Source organism: Carlito syrichta, unplaced genomic scaffold (genome assembly GCF_000164805.1).
Source record: "Carlito syrichta isolate Samal-C Ts95f unplaced genomic scaffold, Tarsius_syrichta-2.0.1 Scaffold289075, whole genome shotgun sequence".
Classification (NCBI taxonomy): Eukaryota; Metazoa; Chordata; class Mammalia; order Primates; family Tarsiidae; genus Carlito; species Carlito syrichta.
The window spans coordinates 234,117-255,296 of NW_007233171.1; the positions used below are offsets into that span (position 1 = coordinate 234,117).

General features: G+C 42.3%; 1 protein-coding gene across 3 annotated transcripts in view; it reads right to left on the bottom strand.

Annotated features, from left to right (window-relative positions):
* Nucleotides 1-345: 345 nt before the first annotated feature.
* Nucleotides 346-21,180, bottom strand: part of NUP93 (nucleoporin 93) — a 106,527-nt gene continuing 85,692 nt past the window's right edge. For all 3 annotated transcript variants that reach the window (XM_008054114.2, XM_021710460.1, XM_021710461.1), the window contains 16 exons: nt 20,932-21,021; nt 19,341-19,480; nt 15,392-15,524; nt 13,923-14,080; nt 12,786-12,951; nt 12,423-12,516; nt 11,380-11,571; nt 10,540-10,666; nt 10,070-10,142; nt 9,730-9,774; nt 8,041-8,157; nt 6,857-6,975; nt 5,514-5,631; nt 4,983-5,066; nt 3,431-3,559; nt 346-608 (listed from right to left, as the gene is read on the bottom strand). In XM_008054114.2, the coding sequence (XP_008052305.1) occupies nt 498-608; nt 3,431-3,559; nt 4,983-5,066; nt 5,514-5,631; nt 6,857-6,975; nt 8,041-8,157; nt 9,730-9,774; nt 10,070-10,142; nt 10,540-10,666; nt 11,380-11,571; nt 12,423-12,516; nt 12,786-12,951; nt 13,923-14,080; nt 15,392-15,524; nt 19,341-19,480; nt 20,932-21,021 (1,896 nt within the window). In that variant the 3' untranslated portion in view covers nt 346-497. The remainder of the gene's footprint in view (nt 609-3,430; nt 3,560-4,982; nt 5,067-5,513; nt 5,632-6,856; nt 6,976-8,040; nt 8,158-9,729; nt 9,775-10,069; nt 10,143-10,539; nt 10,667-11,379; nt 11,572-12,422; nt 12,517-12,785; nt 12,952-13,922; nt 14,081-15,391; nt 15,525-19,340; nt 19,481-20,931; nt 21,022-21,180) is intronic.

Here is a 21,180-nt window from a genome sequence, read left to right on the forward strand (position 1 = left end):
CTCAGACCACCTGGACTCCAAGTCATACCAAAAAGGAGGGAGGACATGACATTCCCTAAGGCTGAGGAGCCTTCCATAAACAAGTAAAATGTAATGTACCGTGACTCTGCTCTATGGAATACTATATCTAAATAAAAGTAGCTCCCAAAGGCTTTGCTTCCTGGCTCATTTTGGGTTTTTAATAATTTAAAGTCAATTGAACCAAATAATAGATGCCTACATATAGCCTCTTATTCTCTAGCCCAAGAACTAGTGACAGTATTTCTCCCCAATACATAAATAAAAATGTAAACAAAAATTTCAAAGAAAAAAAATCAATGAAAATAAAAGAATGTTGAAAAGAAATACAAATCAAAGAAATTTATTGGTGTTGACAAAAATACATAATACAAAAAACAAAACAAAACACAACAGAAACAAAACCAGGACCCACTCTAGTGGGCCCGTGTGCCTGATATGCTGACAACGTGCAGCCCCAGAAGCCCCAAGCATGGCACTTAATTCATGAGGACCTCCATCTGCACCAGCCTTGCGTTGGTGTCTCCAGATGTTCGGTAGGGTATCATTCCAGCAAAGGTAATCAGGGCTCGGGCTTGGCTTCGGAGTTGCTAGAAGAAAATGGGAGAAAGAGAAGAAAACTGGTTAACCTATAAGTCAGGGCACTGTTCTGTGCTCTTCCTTCCTCTACCCTGTGGTGTCAGGGACAGATCCCTGGTGGGAGGATGACAGTCATACCCTCCTCTGTCATATTCCTCTAGCAGGATGCAGAGTTAGCAAAGCTTGTCCCTGGGGGCCCCGATCCACCAGGAAATGCCCACCATGTCAACACTTGTCTACACAAACATCACTGCACTAGGTTTCTTTCATCATAAAAAGAGTTTCCTGCCAAGGAGCAAAGGGTGGAGCAGCAGATGTGTCTGGTGTGCGCAGATGGGCTGAACACTTCAGTGGACCACTCCGAGCATTCTTATTCACATTCCTAAGGTGAAAATTTCTGTATCCAAGCCCATCTATTAAGCAAAAGGCAGATGGGTTTGCCAGGCAAACCGCTTCACCCCAACACACATGACTAGCTCCTGATGCAGCCCTGAGCTTCAGAACTGTCTGCTTCATTTTTCTAAGGCTCTCTTTTCTAGCTGGTTTCTGTCCATCTGCTTTCATGGGGATCTGAGTTTTCAGTGCTACCATGAAGCTCCTGCAACACCAGAGGCAAGGGCTGTGACTGTATATGACTCCAATCAGATCTCTTCCTCTCCTGCTTCTTCCTTCTTCCTTCCTTTCCTTCCTTCTGTTTCTTCCTTCCTGACATACATGCTTGCCTATCTTTACCCAAGCAACACTATTTATGAAATTCCTGAATTGTTCCAGGAGGGGAAAAGATGGCCCTACAAATTTAAATGAAATCTGGACTAGAAAGGAAGAGTCTACAAACACTTTTCTGGCCCAGTAGCAAGGCTTTCAAGGAAAACACAAGGGTTATTTACTAGGCTTACTTAAGGATCATTCCAGAAGAAAATGGAAAGGCAAATGCTTTTGACCTGATATATAAAATAAATTGTCAAGTGAATGTCTTTATTAATGTCCGAGCGAAAATAAATCTTACTTTGTGATAAGAATACCTATTGTATTTTCTCTAAAAGTGAATACAAGAGTATGGCCTTTTGCCTGAATTGGTTGCCTTACATGAGCCCTTGGGATGTTCTGGAGAAGGACCCGCCACCTTACTAGGCAGCACTTCACTTAAACCATGAAACCACTTATTGAGCAGGCAGCTTTTTCAATGTTTCTCTTCAATCCTACTTGTTCCTACCTTACAGAAAATGAAAAAGGAGAGTAACAGGCAGGGGGAAGACAAGACAATGACTTTATTGATGATGTGTAAAAACTAAGTGCCTGAGAGATACTGAAACACACACAGAAGGTGCCATTCAGACGACTCCTTTAGATATAGGACATGGCCTCCTCCTCTCTTGGGCAAGTCTTCCCGACCTGTAAGTGGCATACAGAGCACCAGGAAATGCCCACCATGTCAATACTTGTCTTCACAAACATCACCGCACCAGGTTTTTGTCATCATAAAAAGAGATTCCTGCCTAGGAGCAAAGGGCGGAGCAGCAGATACGTCTGGTGTGCACAGATGGGTTGAATACTCGAGTGGACCACTCCCAAGCATTCTTATCTACATTCCTAAGGTGAAAATTTCTGCCATCATTCACTAAGTAGAAAAGTCTGTCAATGGCAGTGCTTGCGGGGTCATATCATATTAGAGAGAACCCACAGACAACCTTGGAGACAAAAGATAGGATTTTCAAGGCATCCTGACTGCCAAAATTAGGTATGGATGTACACACTATCCTGAGAATCTCATCAATAATTAAATGGAAAAGTTAAGGGAAAGGTAATTCTAAGAAATGCCGATGGACTGTCCCACTTCATGGTTTAATTGGGTCAAACACTTCTGCTCTTTTTTGCCAAGCAGACAACATATGTTGTGTGAGTTTCAGGATCTAGCTACCTGAATTCTGCTTGATCTACGTACTGCTGGAGGTCCCACAGGAGCAGAAAGGCACAGGCTCAGGTGTCATACAGAACCCACCTCCAGACATGGCCCCTTTACCTCCCAACCACCTGAGGGGCCCACGAAAGCAAGCAAGTTGCTTTCCAACTCCAGGCCTCTGTTTCCTCAGGTGTGAAAGGGGGATAAAATGCTGCCCTATTCATCCCCTTAGGGACACTATAAGGCTCAGAGAGCAGAAATTAATGTGTTGATCAAAAATATAGTTTTGATGAAAATGTTCACTATAAACTGAGACTCCACATAATAACCTTATAATTTAAAATGAGCAGGTGGCCGGGTCCAGTGGCTCATGCCTGTAATCCCAGCACTTTGGGAGGCCGAGGTGGGAGGACTGCTTGAGCCTAGGAGGCTAGCCTGGGCAACACAGCAAGACCTTATTTCTATTAAAAAAAAAACAAAAAACACAAAATTAGCTGGGCATGGTGGTGCTTGCCTATAGTCCCAGCTACTTGTGAGCCTGATGCAGAAAGATTGCCTGAGCCCAGGGGGTTGGGACTCTGGTGAGGTGTGATCATGCCACTGTACTCCAGCCTGGGTGACAGAGTGAGCAAGAAGTTCTTGTGAAACCAACTTACAGACTAGTATTCCTTTTGATTTTTAAAAAATGTGATATTTGCCCCCATCAAATATCACATTTTAAAAAAAATTACTTTTTTTTTAAGCTTAAGAAGAGCAGTAACCTCATAAATGTTCAATTTCCTCTGGGAGCCTCCTGACACAAGATTTATCCAGCTAGCTGCCAAGTAGTAACGAAAAAGCAATTTTGGGTCATATGGTCTCATAAGAGTGCCATGGATTCCAAACCAGAAAGGTGATGCTCAGCAATGTTTCTCACGGACGCTGGGATCTTACAGAGTTGCGGTCCTCGATGACTCGCTGGGGCCTGGATGCTGAGGACGGACTTGTCCCCTTGAGCCTCTTAAACTGCGTGAACAAGATGTTCATGGTGGCAAGAAGTACTTCTGAGAGGTTGTGCCTGATCTACACAGAGAGAAACACATGGCATAAGGAAAAAGAACCAAACCCTCAGGGCCAGCAACAGGTAGAGGGAGAGTGGGCCACCCCAAGCAGGCCTGGTCACACCACAGCTGCCAGGTGGACAGTTACAGAGTCACCAAAGAGGAGCTGATGGCATTGAAATGTCAAGTGTGAGTGCAACCCCAGGCAATGCTGCTCAGAAGGCCAGGAGTCACTCTTCTTGCTCCTTTCTTTAGCTGTTCCTCCTAGGCAGGGCGGTGAGCCAAAAGCATGCTGACATCTGGCTAACATTCAGGCCTAGACTGGTCAGCAGAGTGATTACCATTAGGAACCCAAACTTGAATGTCAGCAGGCAGGGATGCACAGACTAGTTCTCCACAGTCCCTGCTGTCCTCAGATGTTCTAGGCTGGCTCCATTGGACCTGCATGGCCCTACCAGAGTCCCTGGGAATGTCTATGAGGGCAGGCCCTGGTGTACTGTTTTCACCTATGATGCAATGAAGGATGCATCAGGGAAAGGCTAGAAATAACACAGGAACAAGAGGCTAAGGGCAGAAGCCACAGCAGGAGTAAAAAGAAGGATGGCAAGGGGCAAGACCTCCTGGACTGTGGGTCCCACAGCAGCCAGTGTCCCAGCTCATGTACAGAAGAGGTAAGGTAGCCTTACTTCTTCTTTAAAACGGAAACATGATTTTATAAAAGGTGTGTGTTTAATGAAGAAGAATTGTGAACTGAAACGCCACTAGTGACACCCCAGAACCAGGCAGTGTCTAGAGTTGAGTTGAGTGTTTGTGGTTCTAGAGAAGTCTTACCTGGGCAGCATGCAGAGATGACTGGAGAGGTCCAGGTCATGGCCCAGGTGAGGAAACATGGAGTGTCTAGGGTATGGCCTGGGCAAAAAGGCTTGTTAAAGCTCTCCTAGTGATTCCAGTATGTAGCCCAGATGAGCAACTTGGGCTAGATGGTGGTAATGTGATAGAAACCCTGCAGAAAGACAGTGGCTCTTGGGTGGTAACAGTTCCAGGAGGGGAGGAATGGCAGTGAATCATGATGTGTCCATGCACCAGATGGAACTACTTAAAGAAGATCAGCGTTAAGCACTACAATACCCTCTAGGACAAGTGGATAATAAAAGACTTAAGCCAGACCTCACAGCATCAAACTGAAACCTGTTTCTCCCAACAACATGTCTATCACTGAAGTGACTGTATTTTCTGAATTAGGAGTTCAAACAATAATCCGGTGGAGATGTGTGCACTCACAGAAACGTCAGTCCAGGATATCCAAAAGGGACCTACCTTGGAAAACTTCGTCTGGATGGTTATCATAACTAGATCTCTTAAAGTTGTTAGTTACATTAACACAAAAAGCTTTCAGTGGAAGTGAAGGGAAAATAATTCCAAAACTCAGGAAGAAAAGGACTCACTTCATCACTGAAATTCCTGAAGGCGGCCACTCTCTCTTCCACACTTTCCTGATTCAGGGGCACCAGCTTCAAGCGGTCAATTATCTGTTTAAAAGAAACCACCACCAGCCCATATGACACAACCGTCACAGTCATTTCATCTCTCTAAACATAATGTCAGCATGTAACACGCTCAAAAAGGGCTCCTTAATAGAAAATGCTATTCCTCTCACACACACCAAGGCTTTCATTCTAACTTGCTAACTAACTTATTGTCCTCTTTTTCTGACACAATTTTAGAAATACAGGGAATTAAAAATTACTTTGAGAAATATCTCTGTTTTCAGATTAAAGGGGAAAGAGACAGAAAAAAGGAGAAAAAAAAAAAGCAACACAGAAAACCTTTTTAAAGTCCCAGGATTATACTTGTCCTTGTTCATTTAATAGGCATATTGGTGATATTTCTCTTGTTTTAAATGAATTCCACCAAGTGTTTTGAATTTTCAAGGGCATACATTAACCTGGACTTCAAACACCCCTCCTGAAACTTACATCAAAGGCTCTATCAATATGACCGTTGTGATACTCGTCAAAAAAGGTGATCAAATCCAACAGAAGATAGAATGTGGAGTCCACAAATTTATTTGCACTTATTCCCTGAGCCCTATACCTGAAAGACAAAAAAAGGGATGGGGGAAGCAAGGGTGCATCATGAGTTTCTGTGTACTCCATAACTGTGGGATAGCATTTAAAAAACATAGCTTGGTGCAATGGCTCATGCCTGCAATCCCAGAATTTTGGAAAGATTATGCAGGAGGACTGTTTAAGGCCAGGAGTTTGAGACCAGACTGAGCAACAAAGCAAGATCCTATCTTTAAAAAAATAAAAATAAAAAGTTTACGTGTGGTGGTGTGCACCTGTAGTCCCAGCTACTCAGTAGGCTGAGGCAGGAAGATCACATAAGCCTCAGATTTCAAGGCTGCAGTTGAGCTATGATCATGCCACTGCACTCCAGCCTGGGTAAAAAAAAATGAGACTCTGTTTCTAAAACAAAAATACAAACAAACAAACTAGCATGAAAACCTCTTGAACTCTCTGGGTGAGGTTAATTAAGGAGTGTAAAATACTGCTTATTTTAAAACAGTCAAGCATTGATGGTGGATTTGGTATGAATCCACCTATTAATACTTTGCATGAAGCATAGGTCTCTAGCCTTGACAATCATCTCAGCATCCAAATCCCCAGTAAGGGTGGGAGGTCCTGACAGGTAAAAAGCCCAGCAGTTATCACTGGGGATAGTTTGCTAAGTGGAGATATCTCATTTATCAAGTAACGTTCTTTTGTGTTAACCCAGGAAAGCATCCCAAACCCAGTTTTCTCTGGGTAATTTTATTAGGAATATCTGTAGAGGGTGCAAAAAAGTAACATCTTTTGCCTCAGCCTGGGACCGAAACTGGTTCAAGTCTGATAACTTAGTTAACAAACTGGGAGGAAAAGGTGGATTCTGAAATATTGGCTATGATACCTCTAAGAATCCCCCATCTATCCATCACTAGCTTTGTTCCTTAATTCCTTTGAGATGTTAATCAAAGTATACAGTTGGCAGATGAACACATTGCCTAGAATTAAGCCTAATGTGCACATAATTAAAACATGGAGGTACTCTCTCATACCCACTTCTTTGGCAAAAATGTTAAAAACTGACAGTGCCAAGGTGCTAGTTTCAACATGGGGACACAGAAACTCTCATGTAGTACTGGTGGCACAGTGAGTTAGTAAGTCACTTTTGAAAGCTGTTTGCTATTACCTAGTAAAGCTGAACATGCATTTGGGTGTGCACAGGTGGTCTGGCACTGGCACTCTCAGGGTCCCACAGAGCCAGCTCCTGGTCTTACCGTTCAGCAATAGAAAGCGCCATGTTCTTCAGCCTCTCCTTGTTGGACTGCGGGGCACTGATCTGGGGGACGACAGGGCTCAGCAGTTTGTTCATCAGCTCCAGAACTTTGTCAGCATTCTGCTTGAGTTTTTAAAATTAAGGACTCGTCAATAAAATAGTCAATAAGAGAAAAAACTAAATAACCAAAAAAACCCCACCAAAACTGAGAACTTTCTGGGGTAATGGATGAAAATGTTATGTATCTTAGACTGGTGGTGGTGACACAGACATACATACATTGGAAAATTCAAGTTGTACATATAATATTTGTACTTTTTCTACATCTTAATTATACCTCAAAATATTTTTAAAATTTTAAAAAAACATGACATATGGGCCTCTTTTGCCTACTTTCCTCAGTTGACAAAAGGAGAGAATATAATCTTTTGTAGGCCACATAATCACTAACAGTCATCAGATGTTCTTATGTAGAAGTATTTACTCTAATTCTCTCAAAACACCCAGATGTGGTTTTTTTTTTTTTTTGAGTTGGAGTCTCACTCTGTCGCCCAGACTGGAGTGCAGTGGCCGCTTCCGGCCACCGCAGCCTCGACCTGCTGGGGCTCCAGCGATCCTTCCACCTCAGCCTTCCAAGTAGCTGGAATTACAGGCATGCGCTACCACGCCCGGCTGATTTTTTGATTTATTGTAGAGATGAGGTCTCGCTGCCCAGGCGGGTCTCGAACCCGCGGGCTTAGGCAATCCACTCACCTCAGCCTCCCAAAGGCGCGGGATTACAGGCTGAGCCACCGAGCCCGGCTCAGATGTGGTTTTATTCTTCAACTCACACTACTCGCCAGCATGTCTGTGGCTGGCCAGAGGATCACATGATGGCACTTTCACCAGCAGCTTCACCATTAAAATGGGATGGATGCTTATTCTGCGCCAAATGAGATTAGAGCTCAATGCCTGCAGAATATGCTTTCAATATGTTACTCTTATTTGGCCAGAAATATCTTGTGGATAGAAATAATTCTGTAAAATGGGAATGTTCCCTTTTCTGGACCATGAACTGTCTAAACACTAGGAGAAAACACCTCTACAGGGAAAGTGCTACAACAACAACACTGTCAGAATGGTTGTGCACTTAATGCCAAAAGGCCGACAGATCTGTTAAGTGCAAAAGAAGAGGACATACTTTACCTTGGAAAGGTCATAAAGTTTGGCTGCTTCTTCAAAGAGTCCTTTATTTTCTGCCACAGAAGCAACTTTGTCGATAATAGGCTTTGTGTCACTAGTAAACTTATCTATGACTCCAGGCTGACAAGACAAATTATGGAGGGGGGAGGAGAGAGATGGGTGTATAGAGCTATTATTTTAAACACAGAGAAGCAATTGGGACCCAAATAATACTTTAACTGAAAATGCTTGCCTTGGGCAATGCATGAATTCCATCAGCTAGACTCTGGCGTTCTTGGAGATATAAGGCCCTATTAAAACTATGAAAGAGGCCTAGCAAACTACACATGAACAGGCAGACTTAACTGCAAGCATAGAAGAGTCAGCAATAAGACATCTCTAATTTCTAATTTTCCAAAATGACCCAGAGAGTCAGTGAAATCAATAATTTTAAGTTTGCTGATGAATAGGAACCAGGAAGAAAAATCAGAGGCTTAGGGAAAATATGAAAGATTTTGGATTTGCTTTCCAAGACAGATGGCAAAAGAAACTCAGTGCTGAACAAATACATGGCCAGTGGTATCAGGACATTTCTTAAAAAATCACCATCACCACTCAACAGTAACCAAAAGGTCAGAGTCCGAGAGAGGCCTTAGGAACCTTGCTAGAGCGAAGGCAACTTCTCGACATCTCTGATTGGCCATTCTGCTTTTCCACTGGTGCTGGACTCTTAGGGATGGACCAAGTTGGAGTGACCTGTCCCTGCCACCTGAGGCAGCAGGGGAGATCAGGGAAGAGCATGGGCTCTGAGTCAGAAGGACTGGGTTCAAACTTCAGCTTCTTCTTGCTAGCTGTGTGAAGAAAACAATCTCTCTTGTCTTCATTTCCTCATTTGGAAAACAGGTAATAATGGTTCCCACCTTGTTGAGTTAAATAAGAAACTACATGCAAAATAGTAAGCACAATGCTTGGCAATCGTTATTGCCCAATAAAAATGGTTACTGCCCAATAAAAATTGCCCAATAAAAATAGTCATCAGCTCTGCCACTGGCTTCTCTTCTGAGCTGGATGGGACAAATGACGTGAGCTCATCCCCAGATTGTTGGGCCCAAACCATCTATTTTTACAAATGAGAAAATCTAATCCTTGAGGGACAAGAGACTTTCCCAAAGTCACAGGGAGAGTATGGATCAGGAGTGGGTCTCTGAGACCAGGGCCTCTACCCCTTTTACTATGATGACCAGTGGGTGTCTTAGAATCCCCAAGCTCCCAGGAGTAGCTGCCATTTCCCGGGTGCTATGTAGTTCTGAGCCTTGAAAACTGGCTTTTGAGGAAGGTGAAGTGTACTTCTAACTTTTCCACCTGGGGAGAATAGGTGAAGTAATCAATTTCTTTTTCTTGCATATTTTCTCAGCTGATAATGGCAGAAATATAGACTTCTTAGCTCAAATAATGGCAGGCATGAACAGATGAATCAACTTAGTATAATTTTCAAAAAAAGCAATCTAATCAAATTAACATATTTTAAGGAGATATAAATATGTGTAAAGCCAAGGTCATCATTTGGGCCGTAATTTTCACCCTTTTAAACTAAGCAACTTTGTTCAGATTTGCATCTTTAGTACGTTGAATCCTAAGATCTAACTATTCGTTTGACATTTATAAATAAATCCCCAGCTCTAATAAATATTTCTCTAGGGATGTTTAACCCACCTTTCTACTTCCGTCATTCTCTAGTTTACCAAGAATCATATCAAACTGTGGAGGGAAAAAAAAAGTGTATTCAATTTATTGGACAAGGATATAAACATAATCCACAACTCTTCAGAGACAAAAGAGGGGAAGAAAATGGGGCAGATGGAAAAAGTCATACACAAACTAGAGACCAGTGAGAATGAAATAAATATTTTCACTGTTAGAAAGCCAACAAAATCCCCAAAACTCCCTAGACCAATCTATCACAAATGTATAGAGGTAAGCATGCAGTATCCAATGAGCAAGAGAGCATGGATACTGAAAACTGTGAGCAGGAGAGAAAAGGAAATTCACATACCTCTCGGCTTTCTATCACAAGCTCACTCACACAGCGCAAAAACATGTTTTCTCCTTGACTATCTTTCTCGTCCCTGTAAGGGAACAAAAGCAACTTGGTTTCTGGTCTGAACATGAGGCTTCTTTCTTTCTTTCTTTTTTGAGTTGGAGTCTCACTCTGTCACCCAGGCTGGATTGCAGTGGCACGCTCACGGCCAACCAGCGTTGACCTGCTGGGCTCCGGCGGTCCTTCCGCCTCAGCCTTCCAAGTAGCTGGAACTACAGGCATGCACCACCACACCCAGCTAATTTTTTATTTATTGTCTCACCAAGTTGCCTGGGCTGGTCTTGAACCCACGGGCTCAGGCAATCCACTCGCCTCGGCCTCCCAAAGTGCTGGGATTACAGCCTGAACATGAGGTTTCTAATGGTCATTCCCAGGATGGTAGGAATCAAAACTAGTTGAAGGAAACAGTCAAAAGCAAATGTTACCTGAGGAAGTAGAAGTACTGGAGCGCCTCCCTTGGATCTGTAGACTCAAACTTCCGGGTGTAGAGCATAAGTAGTCGCACAAAGTTCAGCCGCCGCATGCAGGGAGGATCTCCAGGCTCATGGCTGACTGCACCATGGGGGGCAGAATGGGTCACAACCACACTGCCCCTCTGACTCATGCGAATCAGAAACTATGGAAGCTGAATCCATAGACCCAGCAGCGTCTACTCCTGAGACCCAGCCAATATTTGCCAATATAAGCTTTGGCCAATCCTCTTCACCACCCTGTTCTCAATACTTCTCTATGTATGGAGTGGAAAAAACAGCATTTTGTAATAAATTGCTAGTATGCTGGTCTTGGAATGAAAAGATAATCCAACTGACTATTACAGCATATGCTCTGAGGTGATTATGCTGTACCAATAAGGAACTCACAGCCAATCATCCACATTTACTTCTCTCTCCCGTAACTCTCTCAACCCAAGCAGGTAAGCACATAAGATGCCCAGCTTGGGTTTCCAATGCCAGAGCTCTAATGGGTGTCAGGCTCATGACTCTAAGGACTCCTTCTTCTGTACCATTCTCCTGGCAATCAGAGTGAATGGCCACAAAGCTAGCACTTTGTACAGAACTTTACACATTTAACATCCCACAAATACCAATGGGGCAGAGGGCAAGAACCCTAACACTAATCATCCAAAAAGCTCAACTGTCCACAATGTTCTAAAGTGATTGGTACTGTTTGCCCAAATACTTATTGGTTATAGTTTTGTGGCCACTGTTGCCCAGTGGGAGATGTGTTGTGGTTACACCACTGCCAACCCAGTCACAAATACTCACGGAGCTGAGCACTCTGTCCAGATGACTTTAAAAGTAGTTTCAGCTCAAACAGCACCAGTGCAACATGGACAGCATGACAGCGCAGCCGCTCCATGCGGAAGAGAAAGGCAATTGCAGCTTCAAACTGTGCTGTCAGGAATAGGACTTGAAAGTAGAGGAAAGGCTGTTGGTTCACTGTAAAGTGGGACTCACCTGGGGGAGAGGAGACAAAGCCAACTCAGAAGGAAGCTGCCTACTGGCAGTCGGCCCTTGGGCAGCAGCCCTGTTATGCCTCCAGGACTTGCTGAGCAGGAAGAAACCACCAGCAAAGCCTAGATTAGGATTAGTCTCGTGGGCCCTAGATACAGTAAACTGCCATGTGAAACAGGACATGTTCTCTCTGCCTTCCCTAGATTTCACATGCCTGGCACGTAGGTTTGGGTTGTGTTGTAAAGCCCAAACTATCTACATTACGTGGGAGAGAAATAGTTACAGACCTTAAAATGAACTGCAGAGGGGATGCTCATTTTTACCCTGATAATAAGGAGATAATAATACCCTGATAATAAGGAAAGAAATAAAAATTTCAAGGACGCTTCAGTTCACTCATATTCACAGGAATATGAATTCAACAACTATGAAGCACTATTTGGTAGTATCTATTCTTTCTCCCAAGATTTTTTAAACAATGAAGGGAAAAAAAGAAGGAAAAGTGTTTCTCTCTCCTTTGTGCTCAGATCTAGTCACTGGCAAGATCTACTAAGAGGCAACAGCTCAGTCCTCTTTATGTCTCTCCCTGAGCAAATATCTACCAGAGCAGTTCAAAGAATTAGAGAAAACAGATGACTGCATATGACCATATGTCTCATATATTTCTTAAGGCCACAGGGTCACTACTTGGATTTGAAATGGTTGTTTTGTTGTGTTTTGCTTTGAAGAGCCACAGGAGTTTTGAAGGAGAGACAGAGTTCAGAAATGAAGGGTTTTCCCAGAGGAAAACTTAAAAAGTCACCTTCACCTTATATGGACAAGAGGAACAAAGATGGTTGTGTACAAGATCTTACCATAGTCTTCCAACAACTGCTTCTGGAACTGTGAGAGAGTAAGCCTGTCTTGTGGGGAGCTGGTGCTGTCATCATCAAAACACACTTGGTTCAACTAAATCCCCAAGAGAAACACATGCATTTATTAGTACAAACTACATCCTGAGCCAAGTGCATGAAGTCGTAGCTGTCAACTGGAGGCTGCTTTACAGGCTGTGATTATTAGCTAGGAATTACACAACCAAAAATGGGGCCAGAAGACAAGAAATCTACTGACCCAGATCACCTTACTGGCATCATACATTAAGCAGGTAAACTCTGTGTGGGAAATGTGAGCAGAGAGTATGGGGAAAGCCCTGCTCAGACAAGGAAAACGGTGCCTGCCTTCAGCCACAGGTAGTCCTCGGTTTTGTCTGCTACTTCACTCTGGTTATCAGTGATGTCACATTTACCAATGATACAATACACAGCCCGCTTGTAGGGGTCCGTATTGTTCCTGAGGGCCCTGCGGTAATGCAGCCGGAGTTTGTTTTCTGTGTCTGGGGACAATCTAAAGACATAAGGGAAAATACAGATAGACACACTCAGTTAAGATCCTCAAGGGCATCTGAAAGAACTGAGGTCCCAACCACATAACAGAGTAGGAAGCCTTACTCCACCCAGGGTAACAGACATGGTCTCTGCCCCTATTCCCTCAGTACCATCGCTTTAACCTGACTTGCAGCTACGAGCACCTGCATCTACTAGCTGCGGCTTTCTCTAGTTGCTGAGACCTTCAGGGGCAGGTCAGAAATATCAGGGAATTAGTTCTCCATTCCACTCACCAGCAGCACTCAAGCAGCGACCAACAGGAGCAAGGCCTTCCCTTAACTGTCTTCGCCCCCCTCTGGCCTCCAATCCCTTGTTCATGTGGGATCACCTCCCAAATAAAGTACACGCACTAAGATCTTCTGGGAGAACCCTAAGACAGTAATCCTATTTTAAACTGTAATCTGAGTAAGATTTGAGTTTATGATTTGAGATAATCTCTTGACATGGCATTATTAATGCTCCCAAGACTTTGAGCATTCAGTGAATTAATCCAATGATTATATTTCAAAATTACTAACTTCTAATTCTAGCCCTTAAGCTATGAGGTCCATGACAACATATTTCCATATTGGGCTTACCAGAAAAGCACTAAGTGTTAACAAGTAAAGTGTAACACAAAAAAGTCACATTTTATAAAGCAGTCTTGATGTGCCTTGGATTTATAGAATAAGTCAAGTCATGCTTCTGGGTCAGTCCCTCTCTTAATGGAACAGAAAAATTCTCCAACAAAAATGTATGCATGTCTAGACATCAGTGCCAGAATGGGCCTCCCTTTTCAAGTTTTCCATTGTTATCCCCAAGAGAGTTCTACTAGTTTTCTAAACCTCCTTTTTAATTCTGGGCATGTGCAGGAAAAGAGAATAATGTCAGTGGAGGCCACCCTCTACAGTTCCTGTGGCTGCTTTTGGAAGTGTCTCTCATTCATCATACCGTCTGTCCTTGCTGTTCATGTACTCCTGGAACCAGGTTTTAAACTCTCCCAGCTGGTGCTGGGCTCGATTAACCACTTGAGAAGCAGCAAGCAAGTCTCCACAGCGCATGCAGTAATAAATTAATGCCCACACAGGATGGCCTTCCACTTCTCCATCCTAAGAGGAGAGAGAAATGTTCCAAGTAAACAAGCAAAAGCTAACTGCATTCTTATGTGGTAACACTCAGATAAGACCTCCTGGTACTAAGCCACTTCATTTTCAGAACAACTCCATGAGGTGGGAAGCATTAACCCCCCTCCCAACCCATTTTACAAATGGGGAAACTCAGGCACAGGGAAGTTAAGGGATTTGTCCAGGGTGGCTCTAAGGCTTTTCCTCTGAAGCACTAGGAATCCTGCCTGATCCAAAGCCAGCCCTGTGGTTTCTCCATGGAATCCCAATGACCTGCAGTAATTGGGTGACATGTTCTTCTACAACCTCCACAAAGCAAAGGCCAAAGATTTCACTGATCAATAAAAGGCAACTGTTACCACCCTCGAGTTTATAAAATGTTATCAACATTTTACTAAGTATCCTGGTGTTAGATATTGCTAGGCACTGGGGATCTGAGGGGCAGCTCTACTCCCACTCTCTCAATACTACAGCTTAGTTATCCTAAATCTGTTTTTTTCCCACTTGTCTGTACAGTGGCCTATGCTTTCCCCTCTCTTTCTGCTTTTCCTTACCTCCTCCAGAGAAGTGGACCTCAGGTCTCCTCTTTTGGCCCTCCACCCTTCCCCAGAAGGACTCTAACCAAAATTCAGGTCTGAACGTGTCACTTGCTCACTTAAACCCCTTTGCACTTAAGTCCAAAGTGCTTAGCCTGGCACTCAAGGCCTTCACCAGTGGGCCCGAGCTTGCCAAGCCCTACCACATACCTAGTACTCCAGCTATTCTCTCTTGCCTCCATGCATTTGTTCTTGCTGTTGCCTCCTTCTGGAATACCCTTTTTCAAAATCTCAGGCCAGTCAATCCCTATTCTGTAAGAGCAAGTGTGAACTGAACCTCCTTGATGAAACTGATCTCCTCTGTATCCCACCACCCTTTGTACAAAGCTCCAGTTTAGTGTTTTGCACACTTATACCAACTCCATTCTTCCAGCTGTTTTAGTCAGAAATCATCCCTGACTCTGCCTCTAACACCTGAATCCAAGTTCTTCAACAAGTTCTGTTGGTTTGACTTTCAAAACACGTCTAGAACCCAATGACATCCTCCCATGGCACTGTCCTCTGTCCTGGGCTGAGTAACCACCACCTGAATTCCTGTACTACTGGCCTCCTAAGAGGTCTCTCAGCTTCTATCTTCACCCCTCTCTGGTCTCATGGCCATACAGAAATTTCCACACAGAGTCTAATTTTAACTTAAAACATCTACCTGAGAGCAACTGCTCTGGGGTTCAACTGATTGCACAGAGAAAGTTGTCAGTACCTGTAGTCCAGGCAAGGGAGCTGGAAGTTTAATGTTCAAGAAACTTCGAACCAACTGGTAAGTCCCAGGCACCCCGCCCAGCTGAGCCTGATGCAAATTTCCAAAGACAGTCACAAGGGTGTAGTTCTTATAACTGTAAAAAACAGGGGAGACTGAAACACATACTATACACATCTATGTCCATAGCAATGATATCAGACTATGAAATTGGAAGGGCAGAGCTAAGACTTCAAACCCAACACAGAAGAGGAAGTAGGACATGTTAATGAAACAAACTACATTATTTATTCAGTGGGCAGGCGATTATTGTAAAGATTTATCACTGCAGATACTCAAAAGAATCCCTGGAGAAACACAACTGTGAACTTCAAATATGCCAAAGGCTGATGTGCAGAATAATAATTGCTCCAGCTCACAGCCTAATGCTCTAGTGGAGTTTTTGAAAACTTTTTATTTTGAAAACTTCCAAACCTACAAAAAAATTCAATGAACAATTCAGTGAATGCCCATGACCTACATTCACCAATGTTTAACATTTGTGTACACCTTAAAATACACACACATGCTCCCTCCCTGTCCCCAAACCATTTGAAAATATGTTCTAGAAAGGAGGGGCTACCTCATTTGTAAATACTTACCATGTGGCACCGAAGAAGTGGACATTCTCCTACATTATGACACCAAGACATTTAACAATGTATTATTATCATCCAAAATAGAATCCATATTCATTTCTTAATAACATCCTTTATAGTTTGTTTTTATTTTAAATCCAGGGTCTAATCAAGGAAATATGTAACAATTAGTGGCCAAGCCACTTTCATTTCCTTTAATCTAGGATAATTCCACCACCTTTTTTGTTTTTCATGACACTGACCTTTTTTTTTTTAAAAAAAGAGATGGAGCCTTGCTATGTTGCTCAGGTTGGAGTGCACATAGCAATTCACAGGCACACTCATAGTGCTCTATAGCCTCAAATTCCCAGGCTATCACAATCTCCCCACTTAAGTCTTCCAAGTAGCTGGGACCAGATGTGTGAGTCATCATGTCCAAGAAGCACTGACCTTTTCTAAAGAGTTCAGGCTAGCTGTCTGTAGACTGCCCCACAAGCTGAATAATTTCTTTATGACTTGGTTCAGGTTCAACTTTTTGGCCAATAGGCCTACAGAGCTAAATCCTGGTTCTTCCCACTGAATCCCACAACGAAGCAGGTAGTATTAGTTTGCTTCATTATTGGTAACATTAGATTTGATTTACTTGGTTGAAAGTTGTTGTCCACCAAACTTCTCCATTATGATCTATTATTATTCCCTTTGTAAGTAGTAAGTAATCTGTTGGGTCATGTAAATATTCTGAACAAGTAATAAGTAATATCTGGAGGTCATGTAACTATTCTGTTCACCAACAATCTTTTACTCAGTGGCATGTTTCCATTTACGGTCCTTGCTGAACCAGTTATTACACTAGTGTTTGCAAAATGACGATTTTGTATCCTTCCCTCTTTGTTTATTTGCTAGTGTGCTTCTTACAATCCTCTGTAGTGATTTTAAGTGCTTCCATATCACGATTAAATAGTCTAAGTTATAGCTACCTAAATACATGGTTAATATAATAAAAAACTTTCTAAATATATTTTTGTCCAAAACAAAACAGACTGCCTTAAAAAGTCAGCTGTTCCATATGAACAAAGATGCTCAATGCCAGGTTAAGTACAATAACAAAGGGAAGGAGTGAGTGAGAGAAACAACCTAAATGTTAACTACAGGAAATAGGTGCAATGAAATTTTATGCAATTATGAAAAAAAATTCATACATCAAAAGAAGGGAAAAAAAGAAATACAACAAGTTAATAGGAGTTTCTAGATATAAGGTTCAGGGGATCCTCCCGTTTATCCAGGTCTTCTTTTTGGCACCTTCCAAAATTTCTATAATAAGCATATATTGCTTTTATAATAAAAAATAAGCAAAATTTAATTTAACAAATGTGATGAGCTCCCTATCATTAAAGTATCCATAAGCAGAGAAGGGATAAAAGGTTAAAGAGTTCTGTAGCAGCCAGGGCAAACAGATGTCCATACAGTCTCTTCCAACTAGAATCAAGATGACTCCTTTGCTTGCACTGGCCTAAATTGAAGAAGAAGCCTACATTCCTTGAGGACTAAGAAATATATGCCCTGTCTCAAATCTTGGAATGTGGCAGGGAAGAGAATCCTATATTTTGTCAACATTTCAGCCTTACATTGAAAGACTGTTTGGGACTGGGTCTACTTTGCCATCTGGTGCATTATATCACTTGAACTATTATATGCATACTGTCAGTAGATTAGCATCAGCAAAAATACTTTAAAAATGAGGAAAATTATTCCAAAATATCCCCTTTATCAAAGGCGACAATGAATCCTTAAAAAGAATACCATCAGGGAGTGATACCACTAGAGTGAAAAAAGAAAGTAAGATTATAATAATTACAGACAGGACATTCCCAGATAGCTCCAACAAGCACTGTTAAAGGAATTAATGGAACAAGATAGTTTCTAAAAACTAAATTAAAAAAATAATGAAAGAAATGGAATGGCTTACCAGAGATATAAAACCAAGAAATTTAGCCTGTTACTACGTGAAGTTAAACACCAATGTTAAGGATTAGGTTGACTGAGAAAAAAGTCACGAGCAGTCATATACTTATACCCATTAAAAAAAATTCCTGAAGGTTTTTCTATAGTGTAAGAATGCTGACTAATTTTGCTGACTGATAACAAATAAATATTATGACATACATTAGTTTCTTTAGGACTTAAGATTGACACACCCCAAATTACAAAAATTTAGCCAAAACAAGATGAATTATTTGATAAACCCTTTACACTTATGCCAGGGAAATAAAAAAAACATTTGGAGTTCCAGATTTCTCTTAACAATACATATTACCTCCAGATACCCCAGAGGCTAGTGAGTGTAATATGTCTGATGGTGTTCATTTCATGTAGCTATTATAAAATTAATATAGTATTTGGTATAAAAACCTATTCTTTGCTATACCAGTCTGAATTACCTCAGTTACATACAAGGAAATCTTTTGACTTCCTAATGAAGTATTATTTTCTTGACAAAGGGTGACCACATCACAAGGCTGCTGGCAGCGGCAGAGGCTCAAGGGCAAAGGCCTGCAATTTAGCAAGCATAATCAACTTGGCTTTTTCTTCTCGAGCCAGCAGGGAGAGGCCCAGCATCCTATCTCAAATAAAGAAAGTCTGTTGCACACTCATGACAACCCCTGCCAGCCCATTAAGAACTGGAAGGAGTGTCCACAGGAAGGGATGAATGGTACAGGTCTTATCAATGAAGGGGACAACAGTTAGGGCACAAGGGCACAGCCACAAACCTTTCAGTTGCCAACACTTATTAGTGAGGAGGTGGCAAAGAAACCTAGGCACAAATCACAGGCACTAGCAGATATGAATGACCTGACTTGTGGGGATTATCAAATAGAATCAGAAGGAAAATAAGGTTAAAGGAGTCTTTACGTCTGAAAGTGGTAATATTGCTGGGAGTAAAAATTAAAATGCTGAGAGAAAACAAAAGTACGTAAGGAGTAATGGCTGAACTACACGAGGAAAACGGATATGACCTAAGGCATTATGGCATCACTATGTCACTGCATTAAAGGACAGGTAGAGAAGGAGAACAAGAGAATTCTAACAGTGCTGCCACTTACCATACAAGATTTTTTTCATGTGTGATTTCTATACTATTACAGAAATAGTTCTGGTAGAGAAGTGAAAGAGGATTTCTGAAACAGGATTACCACCCTCAGCCTTGTTCAATTTAACATAATAAATCTCAAATTACACCAGCTACAGCACACTTAGCCTAAGACTACTCAAGACTCGAGGAACAGCTGACTTTGGGGGATCTGAAAGCCGGCCCCACTGTGCTACTGTTGCCTTACCTCTGCTCCAGGTACCCCAAGGCCTGCCTGACAAACTCCATGCGCACTTCCACACTGCTGCGGCTCTTCAGGGCATCGGTCCCCGGCACCAACAATACTTCCGTCATTTGTTTTACCATGGCCCACATGTCAGAAATGCTCTGCGCATAAACGAGAGTGTACATGACAATGCTGCAGGGCTGGAGAAGTTACTGGTTCTTCGTGGCACTCTGATCTCGAAGGCGGTTAGGATGATGGGGTGGGGAGGTTAATGTCGCCTGGCCTTGAGAGTTACATCCATTGATGAGTACCCCCTGTCCCTGCACTGCACTGCACTGATTTTCATATCAATTACTATTCTAGGTCTGACATTACCACCTATATAATTAAAACCACACAAAAGTAGCAAGAATATTGAATTTCACTGGGTTATCCCTAAAGAGAGAGTACATTTATAATCATCCAAAGCTCCAGAAGTTTAAACTCAAGTAGCTGCATTTCAGTCCTTACAAGGTTATTTGAATTTCTTAAGGCTTAAAATAAGAGTTTATCCTAATATACAGGTTTTGTCCTCCCAGAGAGTCTGCAGGGGCCATTGCTCTTACCCATTCGGAGAGCATCACAGCCTCCCATTTTCCTTTTCACTCTCTCCCTCCAAGACTCCTCCAAGGAAAGGAGGGGATGTTCTTTCCTTTGTGTTACCACCACATAGCTGGGACTTTCTCTCCCCAGAATCCTCCTGCTTATAAACTTATCTTAAAAATGTGTTCTCTGAACCCTAAACTTAAGAATCCTTGGAGGATAGCACCAACAGGAAAAAAGCAAGTTTACACTTTTTCCAAAGCAAAAGAGAAAAGTCTGTTCTCATGGTATCTCTTAAAAATACTGCAGAATAGCCAACCACTCTCTCCAGGTGGTGGGCTGATTGGTGAAATATTACTTTCTTCTTTAAATGCATTTATATTGCCTTATATTTTACTATAAAAAAAACATTAGACGCATTTTTAAAAAGACACAATCTGTACATTGATGAGTGTTTACTTCCATAATATTCTTTCTTCTTTTCTTCCTTCCTCCCAGTCATCTACCAACACACTCACTCACCCATCCACTTTTTTAATGTTTTGCCCCTTAGGAGAGAAAACTGGTCAGGGTAAGGGTTGAGGGAGAATAAAGACAGTAAGCGTGTGTCAGAGAGGAAGGGAACCAGTGGTCTATGTCCCCGCATGAGTCAAGTTCAAGGGCTCACAGGTGTGAAAACTGCATCACCTTTACAATTCAGCTTTCATTAAAGAGCCCATTGGCTTGTCTAAGGAGGGAAACTGGTGAGCTGCCAGGCGTCAAAGTCTGACAGGACTTTAAAACAAATAGAGCTTGAGGAGAACTCTTGTGATTATCAGCTGATCCTGGTTGGGCCTTTTGAAGATGAACTAAAAAAGAACATCATCAAGAAAACCACTCAAGATTATTTAAAGTAAAACTCTGAGGAACAGTTAACATTTCATTCCACAGAATGGAATGTCCCTGCAGCACATTTCCCCAAGTCAGCAGGCTGCTCGTCCCATCTGAACACTGGGATCAGGTTCCTCCTCGCATCAGCTCCAGGCACTACCTTATCATCCAGCTCTGCTACAGAAGCACAGAGGTCCACAAGGTTAGGCTGCAGGTGCCCATTCACAATCTTCTCATTATAGATATAAATCTGAAATGATGAAAGCAGAGCAAGTGATATAATGTCTATTTTCACTTCTTTTTAAAACTTCCTGAAGTAGGAAATGGTCGGTGAGAGCTTCGGCCAACTATTCCTTACTCACAGTGGCACAGCCATCCCCCCAAGCCAGCACAGTGGGAATACTCATTT